Raw genomic sequence first — 26,338 nt, 5'->3', positions numbered from 1 at the left:
ACGCAAAAAATTTAAATGATTTGTAATTAAAGGAAAAATGAATTATTTTTATCCTTAACTTGTCTAAAAAGACCCTTTAACAAGCAGACCGTTTAAAAATTACAATAATCCCGATTATTTCGCAAAAATCAACAAAGCGCGAGTTCCGTCTTTCACCAATAGATGGCGCTGACCATTTAAAATTTAAAAATTAATAAATAAATAATTCTCAAAATTTCAAATTTGTTGTATTTATATGAAATTTAGCTTACCTTGTTTTATTAGGCATCAATTTTTGTTGTAATAGTCCAAAACCACACTTATAGGGAGTTTAGGATGCTTCTAAAGGTGTCTTTTTTGCCTTTTTCTTAGTTCTTATTACTCTCAAAATAATAATAATGAGATCAACCCAACAAATAATAGCGCAGATTGAACACAACACACATATCATAACCCAAGAACCACGAGTTTCTTCCACGTATTCCCAATAATGTGGGTCTAAATACAATTTCCAAGTTAACCATGACGCAATGGTGTGATAAATAGCCCCAAAAAATGTTAGAGACGTTTCTAAGAAATCATTTCGGGTTTCGTTTAAAACGAAATTGGTTATTAAGCAAAAACTGATTATTGCATAACCAATAACGGCAACTGGAATACAATCGTGCTCTTCTATGATTTCTTGGGCTTTAAATGGTATTAAATGTCGCAGGGGTACTTTATACCAAATAATCCAAGAGATGAGGCAAATTATCTGGAAAAAAAATGATTAAGTAAGTTTGATATCTTATTTAACAAAGAGACATACAAATTCAAATATTTTTAAGAGAAAATTTATATTTTTGAATAAATCTTTAACGTTATAACCCAAAGAGATGGTAGTTTTCGTTCGGATAATCTTCATAACAAAATCAAAGCAGCAAAGAGCACCACCAAATAAAGTTAAAACCGCCATTTTAATCCAAAAAGAACGCAGTTTATTTGGCATGTAGTTCTTGTAATTTTGGAAAGTTATGTTTATTAAAATCCCTGCTAAGATGTGGTATAAAGCTCCAAAAATCGTTAACATAATCTCTAAGAAATCGTGGGTTTCCACAAAGATATAGGCGATTAAAATTGTAAAACTGATTATTGTGTAAGTGATAATCGCGATTGGGATGCAATCGTGACTTTCCATGTTATTAAACACCTTTGGGGATTGATCCAAGTACCAAAGAACCCAAGCTGTGATTGAAATGTTCTAAAATTTAAAAAAAATTGATACATTTTGGAAGGGTTAAATGAAACTTACAAATTGGATTAATTTTAAGATAAAGTGGATGTTTTTAAATAAATCTTTAATGTTATTAACCATTATAACGTTTATTTTTATTTTTATTGTCAAATTGACAACATTAAATTTAAAATTCTATCAAACGCATTCTATTAAACGTCAAATCTACCAAAAGAACAAAAAGTACTAAAATTGACATTTCTGTCAAAACATAAACCAACTTAACCTATAAAACACGTGTTGTTCTATTAAGTTGTTAATTTTACTTAAAAAAACGGTGAAAATGATTGTTTCTAAAAGGAAATCGGAAGAAAACGTTGAATCAAAAAAATTTAAGAAAATCAAATCGGAAAATTCCCAATCTTACGGTAAAAAAAAAAGTGAGGTTAGAAAATTTGATAAATCAGGACAGAAAAATGCAACTTTGGATAAACCACCAAATTGGAACGAGTTTAAGAAGCAAAAAAAGGAGTTAAAAATCAAACGTAAACGAAGCAAAACGTTGTATGATGTGAGTGTTAAAGCGAAACAAATCAGTGAGAAATTGAGGAAGAAGAATTTGGAAGGTGGGAAAGAAGAAAGGGATAAATTGGTTATTGAGTTACATAAAATGTTAGGGGGTAAAAATAATTATGTTAAATTCGTGCTGTCTCATGATATGGGTAGAGTTGTACAGTATTTATTAAAATTTGGGCGGCAGGATATTCGAGATGATATTGCTAAGGTAAACTAAATTTTTTAAATAAATTAACACTTAATAGGGTAAATCATAAGTACAGTTATTAAATAGATTACAACAAATTACATTTGTAATTATTTCTTGCAAAAAAGTTGGACACTTATAGTAATGTTATAGTTATTAGCTGAAACTTGATTTTTTTCATTTCATGTATGTACTCATTGTATAAAGTATTTCTTTTTTCATTTTTATCCAATCCTTTATTGTCTTAATGTTGTTTCTTGTCTTACTGATATTGCAAGGATCATGATTAATGTTGTTATTCTGCCATGTTATTAACGCCAGTTTCAAGTTGTTCAAACTCGACTGTATTTAATGAGTCTTCATCGCAGGACGTTACTTCCACGCAAAAGTAAGCACTTGCCTGCACCCTGGCTCAACAATGACGTAGAGATCTCATGCGCAGACGCAACTCTTTTTTGAAGACATCCTTCCAATGCTAATTGGAAAATCTACCGTAAAAAAATTGTATATTTATCGGAAATTGTCCCCCAATACTTTCTGGAAAACCATGCGTTCTCTCCTCTATCACTCTCGACGATTCAATTAAAGCATCAACAATTCTCGCCATTAATATCTCCGCTAATATCAGTTCTAGATTTTCCTTGGAGTTGTTTGACGAAATTCAAGTCCGCCACGCTCTCAGACATTCTCAGTCCACTAATGTTGGTGCTGATGATGTCAGCATTAAGCAGCTCCTTCCTACTTTTTTATCATTCTTCCCCTACTCCATATACTTAAGTTCTCCATTGAGACATCGTCGCAGACGCATTTCTTCATATTGGAAATTTCTCCATTTCAATAGATACACTAATACATATTGGAGAGGTAAGATTCAATTAGTTTATAGGATGTACCTCTTATTCCATAAAAGTGCAATTTATTTAGAAGTAACCTGTGATCTACAGTATCGAAAGCTTTACTGAGATCATAGCATATCAATTTGGTTTTTCCAAATTCATCATGTGCTGTTGTTATCTCATTTATGATCCTGATATTGCAGAGATCGTAGATTTACCATATTTATATCGTCGTAGATTTACATTAGTTTTTCGCAAGGAGTTTTTAGTCTTCTACAGGCAATATTAGTATTCTGCAACCAATTTCTAATCTATTGGTAGCAATAACTAACCTTCTATAGACAATATCTATCTTCTGCGAGCATTTTTTAGTATTGTATAGGTAGTATTTGTCTTCCGCAAGAAGTTTTTAGTCTTCTGTCGGCAGTATTTAGCCTTCTACAAGTATTATTAGTATTTTACAATCACTATGTAGTCTATTGGTAGCAATAACTAGCCTTCTATAGACAATATCTATCTTCTGCAAGCATTTTTTGGTATTGTACAGGTAGTATTTGTCTGCCGCAAGGAGTTTTTAGTCTTTTGCCGGCAGTATTTAGTCTTCTAGAAGCAGTATTAGTGTTCTGCACTCAATGTATAGTCTAGTGGTAGCAATAACTAACCTTCTATAGACAATATCTATCTTCTGCGAGCATTTTTTAGTATTGTATAGGTAGCATTTGTCTTCTACATGTATTATTAGTATTTTACAATCACTATGTAGTCTATTGGTAGCAATAACTAGCCTTCTATAGACAATATCTATCTTCTGCAAGCATTTTTTGGTATTGTACAGGTAGTATTTGTCTGCCGCAAGGAGTTTTTAGTCTTTTGCCGGCAGTATTTAGTCTTCTAGAAGCAGTATTAGTATTCTGCAATCAATGTATAGTCTAGTGGTAGCAATAACTAACCTTCTATAGACAATATCTATCTTCTGCGAGCATTTTTTAGTATTGTATAGGTAGTATTTGTCTTCTACAAGTATTATTACTATTTTACAATCAATGTATAGTCTATTGGTAGCAATAACTAGCCTTCTATAGACAATATCTATCTTTTGCAAGCATTTTTTGGTATTGTACAGGTAGTATTTGTCTTCCGCAAGGAGTTTTTAGTCTTTTGTCGGCAGTATTTAGTCTTCTAGAAGCAGTATTAGTATTCTGCAATCAATGTATAGTCTAGTGGTAGCAATAACTAACCTTCTATAGACAATATCTATCTTCTGCGAGCATTTTTTAGTATTGTATAGGTAGTATTTGTCTTCTACAAGTATTATTAGTATTTTACAATCAATGTATAGTCTATTGGTAGCAATAACTAGCCTTCTATAGACAATATCTATCTTCTGCAAGCATTTTTTGGTATTGTACAGGTAGTATTTGTCTTCCGCAAGGAGTTTTTAGTCTTTTGTCGGCAATATTTAGTCTTCTTGAAGCAGTATTAGTATTCTGCAATCAATGTATAGTCTATTGGTAGCAATAACTAACCTTCTATAGACAATATCTATCTTCTGCGAGCATTTTTTAGTATTGTATAGGTAGTATTTGTCTTCTACATGTATTATTAGTATTTTACAATCAATATGTAGTCTATTGGTAGCAATAACTAGCCTTCTATAGACAATATCTATCTTCTGCAAGCATTTTTTGGTATTGTACAGGTAGTATTTGTCTTCCGCAAGTAGTTTTTAGTCTTTTGTCGGCAGTATTTAGTCTTCTAGAAGCAGTATTAGTATTCTGCAATCAATGTATAGTCTAGTGGTAGCAATAACTAACCTTCTATAGACAATATCTATCTTCTGCGAGCATTTTTTAGTATTGTATAGGTAGTATTTGTCTTCTACAAGTATTATTAGTATTTTACAATCAATGTATAGTCTATTGGTAGCAATAACTAGCCTTCTATAGACAATATCTATCTTCTGCAAGCATTTTTTGGTATTGTACAGGTAGTATTTGTCTTCCGCAAGGAGTTTTTAGTCTTTTGTCGGCAGTATTTAGTCTTCTAGAAGCAGTATTAGTATTCTGCAATCAATGTATAGTCTAGTGGTAGCAATAACTAACCTTCTATAGACAATATCTATCTTCTGCGAGCATTTTTTAGTATTGTATAGGTAGTATTTGTCTTCTACAAGTATGATTAGTATTTTACAATCAATATGTAGTCTATTGGTAGCAATAACTAGCCTTCTATAGACAATATCTATCTTCTGCAAGCATTTTTTGGTTTTGTACAGGTAGTATTTGTCTTCCGCAAGGAGTTTTTAGTCTTTTGTCGGCAGTATTTAGTCTTCTAGAAGCAGTATTAGTATTCTGCAATCAATGTATAGTCTAGTGGTAGCAATAACTAACCTTCTATAGACAATATCTATCTTCTGCGAGCATTTTTTAGTATTGTATAGGTAGTATTTGTCTTCTACAAGTATGATTAGTATTTTACAATCAATATGTAGTCTATTGGTAGCAATAACTAGCCTTCTATAGACAATATCTATCTTCTGCAAGCATTTTTTGGTATTGTACAGGTAGTATTTGTCTTCCGCAAGGAGTTTTTAGTCTTTTGTCGGCAGTATTTAGTCTTCTAGAAGCAGTATTAGTATTCTGCAATCAATGTATAGTCTAGTGGTAGCAATAACTAACCTTCTATAGACAATATCTATCTTCTGCGAGCATTTTTTAGTATTGTATAGGTAGTATTTGTCTTCTACAAGTATGATTAGTATTTTACAATCAATATGTAGTCTATTGGTAGCAATAACTAGCCTTCTATAGACAATATCTATCTTCTGCAAGCATTTTTTGGTATTGTACAGGTAGTATTTGTCTTCCGCAAGGAGTTTTTAGTCTTTTGTCGGCAATATTTAGTCTTCTAGAAGCAGTATTAGTATTCTGCAATCAATGTATAGTCTGTTGGTAGCAATAACTAACCTTCTATAAATAATATCTATCTTCTGCTAGCATTTTTTAGTATTGTATAGGTAGTATTTGTCTTCTACAAGTATTATTAGTATTTTACAATCAATATGTAATCTATTGGTAGCAATAACTAGCCTTCTATAGACAATATCTATCTTCTACAAGCATTTTTTGGTATTGTACAGGTAGTATTTGTCTTCCGCAAGGAGTTTTTAGTCTTTTGTCGGCAGTATTTAGTCTTCTAGAAGCAGTATTAGTATTCTGCAATCAATGTATAGTCTATTGGTAACAATAACTAACCTTCTATAGACAATGTCTATCTTCTGCAAGCATTTTTTTGTGTTGTATAGGTAGTATTTGTCTTCCTTAAGGAGTTGTTAGTCTTCTACAGGCAATAGAATAGTAATAGAATAATAGTATCTATAACTTCAGAAACCTTGTCAAAACCTTTAGCAAAATGACTAGGGCAAAATTATTTTTACAGGAACTAATCCCATCAACTGTACTATTAATCCAATCAATTTATGGTAAATTCTGCATAAAAACATTACTAAAATACGGAAACACTCAAATTCGTACTGATATACTTCGAGCTTGTTACGGAAACGCCGTAAAATTAGCAAGCCATTCAGTGAGTGCCCACGTTTTCGAATTTGCTTATAGAACATACGGACATCCGCGAGAAAAAAATCATTTAATCCAAGAATTTTTCGGAGACATTTACAAAAAATCCAAAGATGACTCCATCAAACATATACGAGACGTTTACGAGAAATCACCCGATTTAAAAAAAGCCGCTTTAGACTGTACAAAAGCAAATTTGCAACGAGTACTAAACAAAAAATTATTAGATTCAAATTTAGTACAAACGGTTTTGTCGCAATACCTTTCTGAGTGTTCAGAAAATGATAGAAGTGAATTATTAACCCAATTAGCTCCACATTCGGTCGTTTTAAGTAACAGTAAAGACGGAGCGAGAGTTGTAATGATGATTATTTGGCTCGGGACGAATAAAGACCGAAAAGTTGCGATGAAATCGCTTAAAGAACACATTTTAGATTTGTGTAGACACGAAACTGGACACACAACGATTATTGCGTTATTAGATGCTGTTGATGACACAGTTTTATTAAACAAAACGATTTTAAGCGATATTTTAAAGAATTTGTTGGAGTTGGCTAAAGATGAGTGGGGAAGAAAAGTTTTACTTTGGTTAATAAACCCGGGTTGTTCAAAATATTTTCACCCAACGTTTATGAATGAGTTACAAAAAGGGAGGGAAAATTCCACGTGTAAAAAACCGGTGGAAACTCGTCGAGAAGAAATTTGGAATTATTCAGTAACCCATTTTATGGATTCTATCGAAAACGAATCCGAAAAATGGTTGGAAAATACTTCAATGGCTTCAATAGTTGCCAATATTATCGAAAAAGGAAATCAAAATAAAACCGTTTTAGAAAATATTTCAAAAATTATTACCAATCACGAATGGAAAATCAATGATGACGAAGATAAATCAATATTGGGAATTGAACATTCTGGTTTACAAATGGTTATTAAAACGATGATTTTGAATGATTCAAAGATAATTGGAACTGAATCTGGATTGTTTAGTCGTGTTTTATGCGACCATATTAATCCTGAAATGGTAAATTTGATTTATTAAATAAATAACTTAATTTATAAGTAATATCGATTTCTTTTTAGCTTGAAATTTGGTTAAAATTGAATCGTGGATGCTTCACTTTGATTGCAATGCTTGAAAAGGGCCCCAAAGATGTTCAGGATAAATTAAAAAGTATTTTAAGTTCTTATATTGATTTACTTGGTAAACAAAAAAATATTGGGGCGCAAATTTTGTTAAAAAAACTTCAATAAATAAATGTATTTACCTTTTAAAACGTTTTTGTTGTAATTGTAACCTCGAATTTGATTAAATTTTTTATTAACCTCAAAAAAAAATAATTAATTTATATTTATCGTAATAATTATTTTTTATTTCTAAATAATTTTTATTAATCGAATTCATAATAATTATTAATTAATTTACTTTTAATAATTAAATAAAATAAATAAATAAAAAAATTTTAACCTTACATTTTTTACCAACCTCACAAAAATAAATAAAAATTAAATTATTTTTTATATTTATAATAATAATTATTTTTTATTTCGAATTTAGATCTAAAATCATTTTTATTAATCGAATCAATAATAATTATTAATTAATTTATTTTTAATAATTAAATAATTAAGTTTTCCTAAAATAATTTTTAAGTTGGTAGCCATTATGACTTAAAACTTCAAACGTCAACAACAAACTGGTTTTTTTACACAAAAACACGTTTTTCCCTTAATTTTGTATTAATCGTCTCATTTTCAATATGATGGACTTTTTGAATTCGTTTAAATCGCTTATAAAGGTGGAACAAATCCACACCGATGACAATATCTTCAAGTTACACTACAAATTTACGGTGATTATGTTGATAGTTTTTTCCGTTTTGTTAACTTCGAAACAATATTTTGGTGATCCGATTAATTGTGAGATACATTCGAAAAGTTCTGAGGTTATTGAGACTTATTGTTGGATTTATGGGACGTTTACGGTGAAAAAAACATTAAAAGGTAACTTATTTTTGGTGATAATAATTTGTTGTACTAATTTTTTGTTGTTGTAGAGAATATTTTAAGTGGTTTGGGCCCAGATCCACGATTATTATTAAGTGAGACCCCTCAAGATTCATCAGACGAAATAATAACGCAAAAATATTACCAATGGGTGTGCATTGTTTTTTGTTTTCAAGCTTTGTTGTTTTATATTCCAAGATATTTATGGAAAACTTGGGAAGGTGGGCGATTACGCTTACTAGCCAAAGATTTAGGGGGCCCTTTAATCCCAAATTGTTGGAGTGAAGAAACGAAAGAACGCTTGATTAGTTACATGATAAGTGGAAATTATTCGCATAATCTTTATGCTTTAAGATTCGCTTTTTGCGAATTATTAAATTTTATAAACGTCGTTTGTCAAATTATCTTCATGGATTGGTTTTTAAGTGGGCAATTCACTAGTTATGGCATAGCATTGGCACTTTACAATGGAGAAAATCCAATGACTCGGGTGTTTCCAAAAGTGACAAAATGTACTTATTATAATTATGGTCCTTCTGGAGGTAGACAAAAGCAAGATGCTTTGTGTGTTCTTCCATTAAACATTGTTAATGAAAAGCTTTTTTTGATATTATGGGTGTGGTTTTTGGTGCTTACCATTGTTAGTTTTTATGCATTAATGTATAGAATGATCGTTTTAGTTTCACCCAAAGTTAGGATGTACCTCTTGATGGCTCACGCTAAATTTTTATCGAAAAAAACCGCGAATGTTATATCTAAAAAGATTTCATTCGGCGATTATTTCTTTTTGTATCAATTGGGCAAAAATTTAAACCCTTTGATTTATAAAGATTTATTGATTAGCATCTCTAAAGGTTTAATGGATAAATCATCTTTGCCTTATAACCCAGAGGTTACCATGCCTGTTTAAAATTATTCTAATCATGAAATGTTTAGTTAAAACAATCAAAAAAGAGTTTTCCTAGTTTAAAAATTGTGTGATTTTATTTTATACGTTTGTTTATGCGTTTAAATAGATGTATGTTATATTTAGTTTTAAGTTTATTTAAAAAATAAGCTATAATAAGTTTTCTAATAAAAATAGTTTCATGATCATTTTTTATTTTTAACTCTCCTTTATGTTTTTATGCTTTCAGAACGAAACCATTAAGACTGGACGTGAGTGAATATCTTGCAATGTTAGATAGTCATGCAAAAACTTCTATCAGGATTTAACCCCAAATAAAATGAAAGGAATAAGTTAGGCGTGCAAGTGCCAACACTATGATAAACTAAGTTTTGGTACAAACCTTTAAAAGGTTGAGCTGCTATGATCTCTGCTCTGTATTGGTTCCTGTGGTGCTAGAAAATAACACACCACTTTGTCTCTTAAACTGGCTTAGACTGGAGGCGGGATCTTTCTTATTGATGTTAGTTAGTAGATGAATCTAAAAGGAAAAGATGTGTAGTCAACAAATAATTGAAATAAACGTCGTTAGAAAGAAAAGTGAGCAAGAGGTAGTGATAAAGATTGTATTTAGCGAAGCTTGTGCAGAAAATGAAGGTCTTGGAGGAGTTGGTTGAAAGAAAATTGATAACTTAAGGAATTAAGGAAGATTTGGAGAAGTTCTTAACAAACGATTCAATATCGCTATTACCAGTGATATGATGCCAAAACAAAATTATTGCTGCTATCTCTATAAAGAAAAAAAATCTTTATTTGAAGAACGAAAAATAAAAACTTTAAAAAAAATGTGGAATTTGATAAGAGATAAAATAAAGGGGTATGGGTACATTGCATCTCCTCTCCAAATAGAGAACAAGTGGAAGAGTCTTGAAAGAGGCTATAAAAACAAATTCTTAACATCAAAGAAAACTGGAAGAGGTAGAAGATCCTGCCCATATGAAAGGGAATTAGAGGATATTTTAGCAAAGCGTCACTATATACAACCCATTTGTACCTTAGGGAGCTCTACAATGGGGAATAATATCGTTGATATTATGGGAAAACCAGATTGTGCAATAGAAGAATGCATAGAAGATGAACAAATTGCAGGACCTTCGAACGTTTCGGTTCCTGAAGCCGAAAGATGCTTTACACCAACAGTGTAACTGACCAAGTGGTGATTCAAGAAATACAAACTCCATTCCATAAGAACATATATTAATTGATTGTCAGATGAATCGCTACTAGAAAAACATTCTGCGATGATTTCATTCGGACGATGAGTTCGTCCATTTCAAATATAAACCACGCTTTACACACTTTTCTAACCTGCGCTTAGTTGACATAACTTTGCACTTACTTACACTTAATTACACTATGACGTCATACTAGTGCCATGTCGTGCAGAGTAGGGAAATCCCAACGAACAAATCCCATCAATTCGGCAGCAATAAAAAAAAAAAGGTGCTACCTATAAGTAAGTCATTTGACTCCAGGATCCGAGGTCGTCCAGTATGGATTCGTGAGACGACGATAATTTCGAACCCCAAGTGGTGACGATGCCTATTACCATTGCTTCTAACAAATGGAAAGGTGAAGTTGAGGATATTAAGGATAATTGGGAAGATGAGGACGAGGAAAAAAAGGAGGAAGTTCCAGCACCAATCCAACAAAAACCCAAGAAGAAAAGTATACAGGAAAATGGCAGGAAAGAGAGGTTGCGAGCTGAAGAATTAGCACGAAAAAGAAAGGAATAAGATGATGATGATCTTCCTCCTGAAGAAAGATTAAGAAGGCATAAAGAATCGGATCTGAACACTGCATTAGAAACAACATTCGGCAGCAGTAATACTCCAACAGAGTATCCAAGAATTGGCAAATGCAATCGTAGATAGATAGTTTATAGCAAGAACTTCTGCTTGGAAATTTGTTATGTCCGAGCTGAGAGGCAGTGTAATGTGGCTGTTTGGTCCACTGATGCCCATACCTACTCAGGATCTAACTGTCTTTGAAGCATCGGTGTACCAGGCTACGGCTCCTCTTTTTACTTGAGGCTCTCCCTTCGCTCAATCATCCCTGCTTCTAAATATGACCTTATACGGCTGGTTGAAATTGTATTCTGGTGATTTAAACATGGGTCCTTGAGGATTTCGAGGTGTCCTTTGACGTTGCCCTGCATCAACTTGACTGAAGAAACTATTTCCAGTGATGAGGCACTTGAAGCTGCCTTATTTGAATCCGTTTTCTGTTAGGGTGTTCATCAAGTCATCAACTACCAGACACCATAATAGAGGTGATAGCACTCCCCCTTGGGGACACCCTCTTGGAGTCTTTATAGTCAGCGACCCGCCTCCCAGACTGGCTGTGATCTGCCGACTTTTCAACATGGCTATACGCTATTTGATTGTCGACGGATATATATCTATTACATTTAGAGCCTTCTCTATGGATTCATAGGTGGTATCAAACGCACCCTCTATGTCCCTCTTTGGTTGCAATTGCCTCCTCTAAAGTGCTAGTCAAAGCATGGAGAGCAGTAATTGTTGATTTTGCTTTCTGGTAAGCATGTTGGCTAGGGTGGAGCGGATTAGTGACCATTTTGGAGATGTTCTTTACGTGCTTGACAGTTCAGTTTGTTGTCTAAATGTATTCCTAGCAGCTATAAAACTGTTCTTGCAATTCAGATTCTGGATAAGGTATTCTACACATTTTCAATCAGTCTGAAAAATCTGGATAGTCCAAGTTCAATCTTCTTGATGTATCATTGAATCGAAAACAAAAAGAGCCTCTCACGATTCTACCACACGATTTCAAATTCCAATAAAACTTTATTCATGGCAATTTATTTAGATTTGGTTACCTACATAATTATTTAAACCTAAGTTTTGTAATCTGTATGTATTAAAATGTATTAAATGTATTAAACATTAGGGCAAGGTTCCCCTGGGTTGAGGTCATGTGTTTATTTTTATTGTGTTTATGAGGTTTCTTCAGAAGATGTTGTGATAAATGAATAATTTGTGCGTAAAGGTATTAGGTAGGATTATTTTTGCGGTAAGGTTGGCAACAGCTCTTAACCAATGGAAATATATAGGTCGTTCACCAAATTGTGGCCAATGTGAAGACGACAACAACACCTCTTCAGTGTGAACTTCCCTTTAAATATTACTTACCCAAATTTTCTCTAGACCACCACAGAGTCTTAAAAAAGACTTTCGAAGAAATTAGATATGCCCTCAAACGTAGTTGAAGTAAAACGCTAAAAATCTTGAAATTTTTTTTTTATTATCTTGTTTATTATTGATATAAATTATAACTTACCGATTTCTTCTTTTAATTAACACTAAATCTTTAAAATAACGTTGGATTAAAATAGATGTAAGTTTAGAAAAAGAACGAAAGGTAAACGAGGTAATAAATAAGCACAATAACCACAAAAATATCATAAACAATTTAAAACAACAATGGCGTCGTATCGTTTAAATTTTGACATAATTTGATCTCCAACTTCGCTAATTAAGTTAAAGCGCCATCTATTGCGAGAATAAGTCAGATTTAATTAATACCTAACTTCTCTTTTAATAACAATTACATAAAAATAAAAATTATTATTATTTTTAATAATATAACAATTAATTCTTAACAATAACTTCCCAAAAACAATAATATTTATAATAATAATATTACAAACGATTTTTTGAGGTATCTACATTTCAAACTAACCTCAAAAACAATTAGGTTATGTATACATAAACATCAAAACATAAAGTAATAATTTAAAAGTTTGATTCATCATGAAACTGGTACTTAATGTTAAATTAAATTAATTAAATATCTACGTTTAATATTTTTTTTTAGTATTGTTTAAGTAACGATCCAAATAAACCATGTCATGTTTTAACGTTCAAAGAAATCACTTTGATGCTTGATTGTGGCCTTTCGATGCAATCTGTGTTAAGATTTTTACCTTTATCGTTCGTGCCGTTAAATCGGCTTCAAAATTTACCTAATTGGATGCCTGCAGATTCCTCAGAACCGGATATTGAAGGCGAATTAAAAGAAAATTGTGATCGAATATTTGTGGATTCCCCACCAGAATTTTGCCCCCCTTTAGATAAATTGATTGATTTCTCTCAAGTTGATGTTATATTAATTTCGAATTATATGTGTATGATGGCTTTACCATTTATTACAGAAGGTACAGGGTTTGAAGGGAGGATTTATGCTACTGAACCTACTTTACAGATTGGGAGGTAATTTTTAATCTTATTTTTTTTATCTAAGTTAATTATTTATATATTTATTTAAAGATTATTATTGGAGGAAGTTGTGGTTTATATAGAACAATGTCCAAAAGCAAATTTTGCCACACAATGGAAAAATCTTCTTCATAAACTCCCATATCCATTAAGTGATTCATTCAAACCAAAATCATGGAAACAAATTTATAATATGGCAAATGTAAATGCAAGTTTATCTAGGATACAAATGGTGGGGTATAATGAGAAGATTGTAAGTTATTAAAAAAATTAACTAATTTAAACTAAACTAATTGTTTTAAGGATGTTTATGGTGCATTAAAAGTTATCCCAGCTTCATCAGGTTATTGTTTGGGTTCAAGCAATTGGGTTATAACTTCTGACCATGAAAAAATCGTTTATTTAAGTGGCTCAAGCACTCTAACAACCCACCCCCGCCCCATGGATCATAACGCGTTAAAAAACGCCGACGTTTTAATCATGACCGATTTAACCCAAACCCCAATTAGCAACCCAGATTCAATGTTGGGTGTTTTATGCGTCGTTGTTGGGTTAACTTTGCGTGGTGGCGGAAATGTTTTAATTCCATGTTACCCCACGGGGGTTATTTATGATCTTTTCGAGTGTTTATCAATTAAAATGAGTGAATTAGGGGTCTCAAATTGTCCCATGTTTTTTGTTTCTCCAGTTGCTGATATGTCGTTGGCTTATTCGAATATTTTAGCTGAATGGTTATCATCAGTAAAGCAAAATAAGGTGTATTTACCTGATGAGCCTTTTCCACATGCTATGTTGGTTAAGAATAGCCGATTAAAGTTTTGTAAGCATATCTATTCGGAGGGATTTAGCACGGATTTTCAGGAACCTTGTATCGTTTTTTGTGGGCACCCAAGTTTAAGGTTTGGGGATGCGGTACAATTTATTGAGATGTGGGGGAATAATCCAAGAAATTGTATTATTTTTACAGGTAAATTTTTTCCCAGTTTTTCAGTCTGCAAATTGATTCCATAAATTTATTTTTTTAAATAAATTTTTGAATAAAGTTTAAACGTCAATGTGACAGAAATTCAATGTTACCAACTGTAACTAACTTCACAATAATTTGTCAAAATTAAATGTCAATTTTATGAAACGTTAATAGACTACACATTGATTGCAGAATACTAGTATTGCTTGTAGAAGACTAAATACTGCCGACAGAACACTAAAAACTCCTAGAAAATTAAATCAAATTGATGTTTTTTGAAATTTTGACGTTTCAAATAATGTCTAAAATTTTTGAATTACAGTTTCCTACTTTACTACTTTGTTGTTGCAATATTTGGCAAAATATATTTGATCTATATTTGATCTTGTTGAGTACTAATTTTATTGTTCAAATAGTGGTCAATTTTAATTTTGATTTTTAGAACCCGATTTTGATTATATCGAAGCATTGGCACCTTATCAACCCTTACAAATGAAAGTGGCTCATTGCGCTATCGATACATCATTGAATTTTACCCAAGCGAATAAATTAATTAAAGATTTAAAACCAACGACTTTAGTGGTACCGGAATGTTACACGCAACCTCCAACAACAGCGCAAAATTTAACGGAATTAGTGATTGAAAATAGCCCCGATAGGACCTTAATACCATATAAATGGGGCGAAGTAATAAATTTACCCTTAAAACGAAAACAAGGTCAATTATTCATCGAAAACAACATCGCACAAAATCTTAAACCGGTCGAAGTAAAACCCGGCGTTAATTTATCAACAATAACCGGAAATTTAAATGTTAAAGATAACGTTCATAACGTTGAGGTTAGTTTAAACCCATTTCAACATTTTAGTTCTTATTTATGTATATTTTAAGGAAATCACCGAGCGCCAAATGCAATGTAACGTAAAATACGAATTTGGAAATGTTAATATAACCGATTTTTTACAAAAACTCGCCAAGGAAGGTGTCACCGATGCTAAAGTTGAATCAAGCGGAAGTGGGGTTATGATTCATTTGCAACATGAAGATGCTCTTATTCAAATTGATGATAATTCAACACACATTTTATGTAGCAATGAGAGTTTAAGAGTTAAATTGCGATTAATTCTGATGCAGTGTATTAAAAAGTTTTAAAAAATAAAAATCTAACCTCAAATCAAAAAAAAATTAATTAAGGATTATTTATTTTATTTACAACATGAAGATTAATAGTAACTCCACGCACGTTTTATGTAGCAATGAGAGTTTAATTGCGTCTCATTTTGATGCAGTGTATTTAAAAATAACATTCTAACCTCAAATGAAAAAAATTTATTAAGGATTATTTATTTTACTTACAACATGAAGATCGATGATAATTCCACGTACATTTTATGTAGCAATGGGAGTTTGAGTTAAATTGCGTCTCATTTTGATGGGGTGTATTAAAAAGTTTTAAAAAATAACATTCTAACCTCAAATCAAAAAAAATAATGATTATTTATTTCATTTATAACAATAAGATGTTCTTAAACAAATTGATGATAACTCCACACACATTTTATGTAGTAATGAGAGTTTAATTGCGTCTCATTTTGATGTGATGCATTAAAAAGTAAAAAAAAAATAAAATTCTAACCTCAAATGAAAAAAATTAATTAAGGATTATTTATTTCATCATATTTTTCTTTACAGAAATCGAAAGATTCATTAAAAATAGTTAATACGAACAAAGAAAAATGAAAAAAACAAATCTGTGCCAAGCCTTTTTTTTAAATAAAGGCTCCACTTTTATTTTTTGCCAAGTGCTTTTTGAGTTTGCGCCGTTTTAGCTTTAACAGCATCCTCCTTGGCTTTCTTATCAGCTTCCCTCCTTTTTTGCGCCTCCTCACGTTGTTGCTTAATTATTGCAAGTCTTGCTAAATCCGCCCTAGCTTGATCTGTTTTACCTTCGGCGTGAAGCTTTTGGTAATGTGCTTGAGCCCTTTGTTTCTCAATTTCTTCGCGTTCCCTCCTGGATAATTGTGGTTTTTCTGGGGGTACGTCCACTGTTAACGTGGTAAGTTTTTTATTCTTCTTTTGTACACGATTTGGATTTTCTATTTCTATTAAATTTGAAACACCCTTCGCTTTCTTTCCCTCTTCGTCATCGCTTGATTCGTCTTCACTATCTGAACCTCCTGAAGCCTCATCATCCTCCTCCTCCTCTTCTTCTGAACTCACTTCACCTCGTTTTTGTCTCCACCTTTTTGCCTCCTCTTCCTTCCGACGTTCTTCCTCTAACTCTTCCGGGTTGGTAAATCGACGGTTTCTACCCTTGTGGTTGATGTGTTTTCCTGGTTATAAAGAAAGTGCGTTGAAATTAGCGTGGAGGTTATGGCGAGTAAACAAAGAAAAATTTGGGTTACCTGGTTTGGGCATGATGTAATAAGACGCGGGGAAACGGAATTTTAAGTTGTGGTGGTTGAAAACGCGCTATTTTTGATATAATTAGTGAAGAAATTTTAACAAATGTCAACAAATTTCCAGTTGACGTACACCCGACATTTTTTTTGGTGGCAACCTTAAAACACCAAATTTAATTACGCATTTTTTTTAATTCCTTTTTAAAATATGCTCAATATGAATCGATTTATTAACTATTTAGCACCTTTTTTTATTAATAATTAAAAATTAATTTTTAAAACGTAAATAATTAAAATTAAATATAATTTTTAGGATTTCTTTCGATTTAGGTTGGTAACAACAACTCGATATAATAACAATAATAATCTGTCAAAAGTTAATGTTTTATTTTTCGATATATTAAATAAATAAATAAAATGCCTAAAGTTAGAAGGAGTAAAAAGGCACCCCCCGAAGGTTGGGAATTAATTGAACCCACTTTAGACGAGTTAGAACAAAAAATGAGAGAGGGTAACTTAACCTAATTTAAAAAAAAATATTTTAATGATTTTTTTGCAGCCGAAACTGAATCTCACGAGGGTAAACGCAAACAAGAGTCGCTTTGGCCCATATTTAAGATACACCATCAAAAATCGAGGTACATTTACGATTTATTTTATCGAAGAAAAGCGATTAGTAGGGAGTTGTACGATTATTGTTTAAACGAAAATATCGCCGATAAAAATTTGATTGCGAAGTGGAAAAAGCCGGGTTATGAAAATTTATGTTGCTTAAGATGTATTCAAACGCGAGATACAAATTTTGGGACTAATTGTATTTGTAGAGTACCTAAAGGAAAATTGGAGGAGGTAAAATTAATTTTTTAGGTTATTTTTTTTTAAACTTTGTATTTTATAGGGAAGGATTGTTGAATGCGTTCATTGCGGATGCCGTGGTTGTTCTGGATAATTAATTTAAGATAATTTTATGTATTAATAAAGAATTAAAAAATTAAATTTTGTCCGCTAGATGTCACTCCTTTTTCTACTAAAATCCGGTAGATGTCGCCACATAAAAAGTAACAACATTGTTTGTTTACATGGTTATAATTGAAAATAATTAGAATAATTCGCGTATTTGTTATCAAAAAGAATAAATAAGTGGAATAAGTGATAAAGGGGATCAAATTTCGAAATAATCGGCTCGAATGTCGTAAAAGGTTAGTTTAAGTGTAAAAGCACGTGAAGCGTCCTTGAGGTTGTGTTAAATGTCCCAATGAGCTTTAATTGGGGCCAATTTGGAAACGAATTACAAAGAAATTACATTGTTTGGGAACAAAATTGGAAATTATGAAAGAAAAAATGGGTGGTTGTCTGACTGTGGAACGCGAAGAGGGACAAGCGAGGAAAAGAAGCGAAGAAATCGACCGGGAGCTGGGAGAATTCGCCAAACAGAGAAATAATGTTATTAAAATACTTTTATTAGGTACTAATATGCATATATTTATGTTGGTGTGTTCTAATTGTTGTTTTTTTGATTTAGGCGCTGGTGAAAGTGGGAAAAGTACTTTAGTTAAGCAAATGAAAATCATTCACACAGATGGATATAGTTTTGAGGAATTAAGTAGTTATAGACCGACGGTTTTAGATAATTTATTGGCTTCTATGAAGTACGTTTTATCAGGAATGGGGTTATTAAGAATTAATTTGGAATTTTCAAGAAATAAAGTAATTAATCATTATTAATTTAATCCTGACTTAATTAAAATTGTTTTAGTATCACGCCCAAATGGTTTTAACAAGTAAATCATGTTTTGATATGAATTTTTTTGTAATACCTGATGTGGCAGCTTCTTTACAAGCTTTATGGGCGGACCGTGGGGTTCGATTAGCAGTGACCAGGGGTTATGAATATGAATTAAATGATTCAGCTCTCTAGTAAATTAAAATTCATTAATAATTTTTAAATTATTTTGTATCATTTTTTAGTTTATTCGAAAATATGGATAGAATTTGTGATCCAAAATATGTTCCAACCCCAACAGATGTTTTAAGGGCTAGAGTAAGAACTCAAGGGATAATAGAGACGAATTTTCGAATTAATGATATAATTGTAAGCATGTATGATGTTGGAGGGCAAAGATCTCAAAGAAAAAAGTGGATTTATTGTTTTGATGATGTTCGAGCTGTACTTTTTGTTGTCTCATTAAGTGGATATGATATGACGCTATTAGTAAAGTTATTAACAGGGCACTTTTGTAACAAAACGATACGATTTCCCCCCTCCACTCGTTTTCAGAAAATCTTGATTAAAAGAACACCATACTGTTCAGTGGGAAATTAAAATTTCAAGTTAGAAAAAAATTGTGTTAACAAAAATTGTTCCTGAAACAATTCTAAACAAACTTTGTCAACAATTTTTTTTGATTTAATCAATAATTAAGGAGATAACCTCAAAATAATAGATTTTCCGTTTTTATACAAAATTATACTTAGAAGCTTAATTAATAGAGATGTAAAAAAATTTTATTAAGATAATTGATTCAGAATCGAAATTGAAACAAATTTTATTAAAAACATTTTTTAATAAAAACAATAACTGTTGAGATAATTAATTTTGATAGGATACTATTCAGAGGGAAATTAAAATTTCAAGTTAGCAAAAAATTGTATTAACAAACACTGTTCCTGAAGTAATTCTAAACAAATTTTGTTAACACAATTTTTTGATTAAATCAACAATAAGGATATAACCTCAAAAATATTAATTTTTGTACCATACTATTCAGTGGGAAATTAAAATTTCAAGTTAGAAAAAAATTATGTTAACAAAAATTGTTCCTGAAACAATTCCAAACAAACTTTGTCAACAATTTTTTTTGATTTAGTCAATAATTAAGGAGATAACCTCAAAATAATAATTTTTCCGTTTTTATACAAAATTATACTTAGAAGCTTAATTAATAGAGATGTAAAAAATTTTTATTAAGATAATTGATTCAGAATCGAAATTGAAACAAATTTTATTAAAAACATTTTTTAATAAAAACAATAACTGTTGAGATAATTAATTTTGATAGCATACTATTCAGAGGGAAATTAAAATTTCACGTTAGCAAAAAATTGTATTAACAAACACTGTTCCTGAAGTAATTCTAAACAAATTTTGTTAACAATATTTTTTGATTAAATCAACAATAAGGATATAACCTCAAAAATATTGATTTTTGTAGCATACTGTTCAGTGGGAAATTAAAATTTCAAGTTAGAAAAAAGTTGTGTTAACAAAAATTGTTCCTGAAACAATTCTAAACAAACTTTGGCAACATTTTTTTTTGATTTAATCAATAATTAAGGAGATAACCTCAAAATAATAATTTTTCCGTTTTTATTCAAAATATACTTAGAAGCTTAATTAATAGAGATGTAAAAAAATTTTATTAAGATAATTGATTCAGAATCGAAATTGAAACAAATTTTATTAAAAACATTTTTTAATAAAAACAATAATTGTTGAGATAATTAATTTTGATAGCATATTATTCAGAGGGAAATTAAAATTTCAAGTTAGCAAAAAATTGTATTAACAAACACTGTTCCTGAAGTAATTCTAAACAAATTTTGTTGACAAAATTTTTTGATTAAATCAACAATAAGGATATAACCTCAAAAATGTTGATTTTTGTAGCATACTGTTCAGTGGGAAATTAAAATTTCAAGTTAGAAAAAAATTGTGTTAACAAAAATTGTTCCTGAAACAATTCTAAACAAACTTTGTCAACATTTTTTTTTGATTTAATCAATAATTAAGGAGATAACCTCAAAATAATAATTTTTCCGTTTTTATACAAAATTATACTTAGAAGCTTAATTAATAGAGATGTACAAATTTTTTATTAAGATAATTGATTCAAAATCGAAATTGAAACAAATTTTATTAAAAACATTTTTTAATAAAAACAATAATTGTTGAGATAATTAATTTTGATAGCATGCTATTCAGAGGGAAATTAAAATTTCAAGTTAGCAAAAAATTGTATTAACAAACACTGTTCCTGAAGTAATTCTAAACAAATTTTGTTAACAATATTTTTTGATTAAATCAACAATAAGGATATAACCTCAAAAATATTGATTTTTGTAGCATACTGTTCAGTGGGAAATTAAAATTTCAAGTTAGAAAAAAATTGTGTTAACAAAAATTGTTCCTGAAACAATTCTAAACAAATTTTGTCAACAATTTTTTTTGATTTAATCAATAATTAAGGAGATAACCTCAAAATAATAATTTTTCCGTTTTTATACAAAATTATACTTAGAAGCTTAATTAATAGAGATGTAAAAAAATTTTATTAAGATAATTGATTCAGAATCGAAATTGAAACAAATTTTATTTAAAACATTTTTTAATAAAAACAATAATTGTTGAGATAATTAATTTTGATAGCATACTATTCAGAGGGAAATTAAAATTTCAAGTTAGCAAAAAATTGTATTAACAAACACTGTTCCTGAAGTAATTCTAAACAAATTTTGTTAACACAATTTTTTGATTAAATCAACAATAAGGATATAACCTCAAAAATATTAATTTTTGTACCATACTATTCAGTGGGAAATTAAAATTTCAAGTTAGAAAAAAATTATGTTAACAAAAATTGTTCCTGAAACAATTCCAAACAAACTTTGTCAACAATTTTTTTTGATTTAGTCAATAATTAAGGAGATAACCTCAAAATAATAATTTTTCCGTTTTTATACAAAATTATACTTAGAAGCTTAATTAATAGAGATGTAAAAAATTTTTATTAAGATAATTGATTCAGAATCGAAATTGAAACAAATTTTATTAAAAACATTTTTTAATAAAAACAATAACTGTTGAGATAATTAATTTTGATAGCATACTATTCAGAGGGAAATTAAAATTTCACGTTAGCAAAAAATTGTATTAACAAACACTGTTCCTGAAGTAATTCTAAACAAATTTTGTTAACAATATTTTTTGATTAAATCAACAATAAGGATATAACCTCAAAAATATTGATTTTTGTAGCATACTGTTCAGTGGGAAATTAAAATTTCAAGTTAGAAAAAAGTTGTGTTAACAAAAATTGTTCCTGAAACAATTCTAAACAAACTTTGGCAACATTTTTTTTTGATTTAATCAATAATTAAGGAGATAACCTCAAAATAATAATTTTTCCGTTTTTATTCAAAATATACTTAGAAGCTTAATTAATAGAGATGTAAAAAAATTTTATTAAGATAATTGATTCAGAATCGAAATTGAAACAAATTTTATTAAAAACATTTTTTAATAAAAACAATAATTGTTGAGATAATTAATTTTGATAGCATATTATTCAGAGGGAAATTAAAATTTCAAGTTAGCAAAAAATTGTATTAACAAACACTGTTCCTGAAGTAATTCTAAACAAATTTTGTTGACAAAATTTTTTGATTAAATCAACAATAAGGATATAACCTCAAAAATGTTGATTTTTGTAGCATACTGTTCAGTGGGAAATTAAAATTTCAAGTTAGAAAAAAATTGTGTTAACAAAAATTGTTCCTGAAACAATTCTAAACAAACTTTGTCAACATTTTTTTTTGATTTAATCAATAATTAAGGAGATAACCTCAAAATAATAATTTTTCCGTTTTTATACAAAATTATACTTAGAAGCTTAATTAATAGAGATGTACAAATTTTTTATTAAGATAATTGATTCAAAATCGAAATTGAAACAAATTTTATTAAAAACATTTTTTAATAAAAACAATAATTGTTGAGATAATTAATTTTGATAGCATGCTATTCAGAGGGAAATTAAAATTTCAAGTTAGCAAAAAATTGTATTAACAAACACTGTTCCTGAAGTAATTCTAAACAAATTTTGTTAACAATATTTTTTGATTAAATCAACAATAAGGATATAACCTCAAAAATATTGATTTTTGTAGCATACTGTTCAGTGGGAAATTAAAATTTCAAGTTAGAAAAAAATTGTGTTAACAAAAATTGTTCCTGAAACAATTCTAAACAAATTTTGTCAACAATTTTTTTTGATTTAATCAATAATTAAGGAGATAACCTCAAAATAATAATTTTTCCGTTTTTATACAAAATTATACTTAGAAGCTTAATTAATAGAGATGTAAAAAAATTTTATTAAGATAATTGATTCAGAATCGAAATTGAAACAAATTTTATTTAAAACATTTTTTAATAAAAACAATAATTGTTGAGATAATTAATTTTGATAGCATACTATTCAGAGGGAAATTAAAATTTCAAGTTAGCAAAAAATTGTATTAACAAACACTGTTCCTGAAGTAATTCTAAACAAATTTTGTTAACACAATTTTTTGATTAAATCAACAATAAGGATATAACCTCAAAAATATTGATTTTTGTAGCATACTGTTCAGTGGGAAATTAAAATTTCAAGTTAGAAAAAAATTGTGTTAACAAAAATTGTTCCTGAAACAATTCTAAACAAACTTTGTCAACAATTTTTTTTGATTTAATCAATAATTAAGGAGATAACCTCAAAATAATAATTTTTCCGTTTTTATACAAAATTATACTTAGAAGCTTAATTAATAGAGATGTAAAAAATTTTTATTAAGATAATTGATTCAGAATCGAAATTGAAACAAATTTTATTAAAAACATTTTTTAATAAAAACAATAACTGTTGAGATAATTAACTTTGATAGCATACTATTCAGAGGGAAATTAAAATTTCACGTTAGCAAAAAATTGTATTAACAAACACTGTTCCTGAAGTAATTCTAAACAAATTTTGTTAACAATATCTTTTGATTAAATCAACAATAAGGATATAACCTCAAAAATATTGATTTTTGTAGCATACTGTTCAGTGGGAAATTAAAATTTCAAGTTAGAAAAAAATTGTGTTAACAAAAATTGTTCCTGAAACAATTCTAAACAAACTTTGTCAACAATTTTTTTTGATTTAATCAATAATTAAGGAGATAACCTCAAAATAATAAATTTTCCGTTTTTATACAAAATTATACTTAGAAGCTTAATTAATAGAGATGTAAACAAATTTTATTAAGATAATTGATTCAGAATCGAAATTGAAACAAATTTTATTAAAAACATTTTTTAATAAAAACAATAACTGTTGAGATAATTAATTTTGATAACATACTATTCAGAGGGAAATTAAAATTTCACGTTAGCATAAAATTGTATTAACAAACACTGTTCCTGAAGTAATTCTAAACAAATTTTGTTAACAATATCTTTTGATTAAATCAACAATAAGGATATAACCTCAAAAATATTGATTTTTGTAGCATACTGTTCAGTGGGAAATTAAAATTTCAAGTTAGAAAAAAATTGTGTTAACAAAAATTGTTCCTGAAACAATTCTAAACAAACTTTGTCAACAATTTTTTTTGATTTAATCAATAATTAAGGAGATAACCTCAAAATAATAATTTTTCCGTTTTTATACAAAATTATACTTAGAAGCTTAATTAATAGAGATGTAAAAAAATTTTATTAAGATAATTGATTCAGAATCGAAATTGAAACAAATTTTATTAAAAACATTTTTTAATAAAAACAATAACTGTTGAGATAATTAATTTTGATAGCATACTATTCAGAGGGAAATTAAAATTTCACGTTAGCAAAAAATTGTATTAACAAACACTGTTCCTGAAGTAATTCTAAACAAATTTTGTTAACAAAATTTTTTGATTAAATCAACAATAAGGATATAACCTCAAAAATATTGATTTTTGTAGCATACTGTTCAGTGGGAAATTAAAATTTCAAGTTAGAAAAAAATTGTGTTAACAAAAATTGTTCCTGAAACAATTCTAAACAAACTTTGTCAACAATTTTTTTTGATTTAATCAATAATTAAGGAGATAACCTCAAAATAATAAATTTTCCGTTTTTATACAAAATTATACTTAGAAGCTTAATAATAGAGATGTAAACAAATTTTATTAAGATAATTGATTCAGAATCGAAATTGAAACAAATTTTATTAAAAACATTTTTTAATAAAAACAATAACTGTTGAGATAATTAATTTTGATAGCATACTATTCAGAGGGAATTTAAAATTTCAAGTTAGCAAAAAATTGTATTAACAAACACTGTTCCTGAAGTAATTCTAAACAAATTTTGTTAACAAAATTTTTTGATTAAATCAATAATTAAGAATATAATCTCAAAAAAAATTTTATGTATTTTTTTATTGAGAAAATCGTTTTAGAATTTAATTTAGAACAACTTTTGTATGAAATTTTCTGCTGAGAACGAGTGGAGGGGGGAAATCGTATCGTTTTGTTACAAAAGTTCCGTGCCCTAGTTATTAATAGACGTTTTTAATAATAATATTATTTTAGGAGGATCCAAATGTAAATCGATTAGTGGAGAGTTTAAATTTATTTAAACAGATTGTAAATAACCCATTTTTTCGAGATGCCTCATTCGTTTTATTATTAAACAAATTTGATTTGTTTAGAGAGAAGATTTTGTATTCTAATAGACATTTAAGGATTTATTTTAATGATTATAATGGTATTAATCAAATTAATTGAGTTAATTCAATTTTAATGATTTAAATTTAGGTCCTGATCGAGACGTCGATCGCGGTGCTTTATTCATCCAACACAAATTCGTTTTACAAAACTGTGATTCAAGAAAAGTTCTCTACCCCCATTTCACCACAGCTACAGATACGGCGAATGTCCGCGTCGTTTTCCAATCAATCATGGATATGGTGATATCAGAGAATTTGGGAAGGGTTACACTTCTTTAGTTAATTTTTATTTCTTTTTTAATCTTATGAGGCTTTATTTTAAGATTTAACTTAGTTAAAATCGACCTAACCTCAAAATTTTTTTTTGACATTTCGTTTTATAGGTTAGGTTTGATTTAAAAAGTGATATTTTTTAAATGAAATGGTTTAATTAAGCTATACGTTGATATTATTTTTTGTTCATACAATCATTTTCATTGATACAATCAAAAAATCATTTAAAACCAAATTAATCGATCTCAATGTGTGTTCAAATCTTTTCTTTATTTTAAATTGATTTCGATTTAATTTAATTTAGAAAAGGTAGATGATTTAGTTTGTTTAGAAGATTATCGTGCTGCTTATCCCCTTAAATAATAAGAATACAAAAGCGATTTAATAAATTAAAACGATTTAAATAATTACTTAACCTGTGATACAGTGCCTTTTTCTAAATCTCAATGTAACATAAATTGATTTTTTGGATGTTTATTAAAGATGGTTATAAGGATGGTTATATTTATTTAAGAATTTGCTGTGTTTTTTACAACTTATCCTACAAAATAAAGAATTAATTAATTTAAATTTCCTGCTGTTTAACCCATCTTTGCCCACAACCTCAGCAACTTTA

At 29.2% G+C, this 26,338-nt stretch overlaps 6 protein-coding genes and 1 long non-coding RNA gene across 7 annotated transcripts; 5 read left to right on the top strand and 2 right to left on the bottom strand.

The window, feature by feature from the left end:
- Positions 1-257: 257 nt before the first annotated feature.
- Positions 258-12,908, bottom strand: LOC139429850 (uncharacterized). Its single transcript, XR_011640426.1, has 4 exons — positions 12,623-12,908; positions 12,475-12,568; positions 9,666-9,803; positions 258-733 (listed from the first exon to the last, which is right to left on the bottom strand). It is a non-coding gene; the product is annotated as an uncharacterized lncRNA (long non-coding RNA).
- On the top strand, positions 1,456-7,646 carry LOC111413580 (Pumilio and CPL domain-containing protein penguin). The gene is made up of 3 exons (XM_023044605.2): positions 1,456-1,976; positions 6,230-7,393; positions 7,453-7,646. Exons 1-3 carry the CDS (start codon positions 1,536-1,538, stop codon positions 7,621-7,623), a joined length of 1,776 nt encoding a protein of 591 aa, XP_022900373.2. The 5' UTR covers positions 1,456-1,535; the 3' UTR covers positions 7,624-7,646.
- On the top strand, positions 8,041-9,471 carry LOC111413620 (innexin inx2-like). The gene is made up of 2 exons (XM_023044654.2): positions 8,041-8,373; positions 8,427-9,471. The coding sequence occupies exons 1-2, from the start codon at positions 8,130-8,132 to the stop codon at positions 9,284-9,286; spliced, it is 1,104 nt and encodes a 367-aa protein (XP_022900422.2). The 5' UTR covers positions 8,041-8,129; the 3' UTR covers positions 9,287-9,471.
- An 87-nt stretch (positions 12,909-12,995) lies between the features above and the next one.
- LOC111413595 (integrator complex subunit 9) lies at positions 12,996-15,724 on the top strand. The gene is made up of 6 exons (XM_023044619.2): positions 12,996-13,104; positions 13,160-13,554; positions 13,612-13,813; positions 13,864-14,527; positions 14,970-15,367; positions 15,420-15,724. The coding sequence occupies exons 1-6, from the start codon at positions 13,096-13,098 to the stop codon at positions 15,678-15,680; spliced, it is 1,929 nt and encodes a 642-aa protein (XP_022900387.1). The 5' UTR covers positions 12,996-13,095; the 3' UTR covers positions 15,681-15,724.
- Positions 15,725-16,165: 441 nt separating this feature from the next.
- Positions 16,166-17,080, bottom strand: LOC111413528 (28 kDa heat- and acid-stable phosphoprotein-like). Its single transcript, XM_023044533.2, has 2 exons — positions 16,934-17,080; positions 16,166-16,861 (listed from the first exon to the last, which is right to left on the bottom strand). The coding sequence occupies exons 1-2, from the start codon at positions 16,944-16,946 to the stop codon at positions 16,317-16,319; spliced, it is 558 nt and encodes a 185-aa protein (XP_022900301.2). The 5' UTR covers positions 16,947-17,080; the 3' UTR covers positions 16,166-16,316.
- Positions 17,081-17,256: 176 nt separating this feature from the next.
- On the top strand, positions 17,257-17,940 carry LOC111413586 (BUD31-like protein). Its single transcript, XM_023044609.2, has 3 exons — positions 17,257-17,441; positions 17,490-17,779; positions 17,829-17,940. The coding sequence occupies exons 1-3, from the start codon at positions 17,348-17,350 to the stop codon at positions 17,877-17,879; spliced, it is 435 nt and encodes a 144-aa protein (XP_022900377.1). The 5' UTR covers positions 17,257-17,347; the 3' UTR covers positions 17,880-17,940.
- Positions 17,941-17,996: 56 nt separating this feature from the next.
- On the top strand, positions 17,997-26,292 carry LOC111413585 (guanine nucleotide-binding protein G(o) subunit alpha-like). Its single transcript, XM_023044608.2, has 6 exons — positions 17,997-18,395; positions 18,453-18,637; positions 18,687-18,847; positions 18,899-19,142; positions 25,313-25,487; positions 25,538-26,292. Exons 1-6 carry the CDS (start codon positions 18,260-18,262, stop codon positions 25,726-25,728), a joined length of 1,092 nt encoding a protein of 363 aa, XP_022900376.1. The 5' UTR covers positions 17,997-18,259; the 3' UTR covers positions 25,729-26,292.
- The last annotated feature ends 46 nt before the right edge of the window (positions 26,293-26,338 follow it).

This window comes from Onthophagus taurus, chromosome 5 (genome assembly GCF_036711975.1).
Source record: "Onthophagus taurus isolate NC chromosome 5, IU_Otau_3.0, whole genome shotgun sequence".
Taxonomy (NCBI): Eukaryota; Metazoa; Arthropoda; class Insecta; order Coleoptera; family Scarabaeidae; genus Onthophagus; species Onthophagus taurus.
The sequence above is the reverse complement of the archived record's forward strand: the minus strand, read 5'-3'. Positions and strand labels throughout refer to the sequence as shown.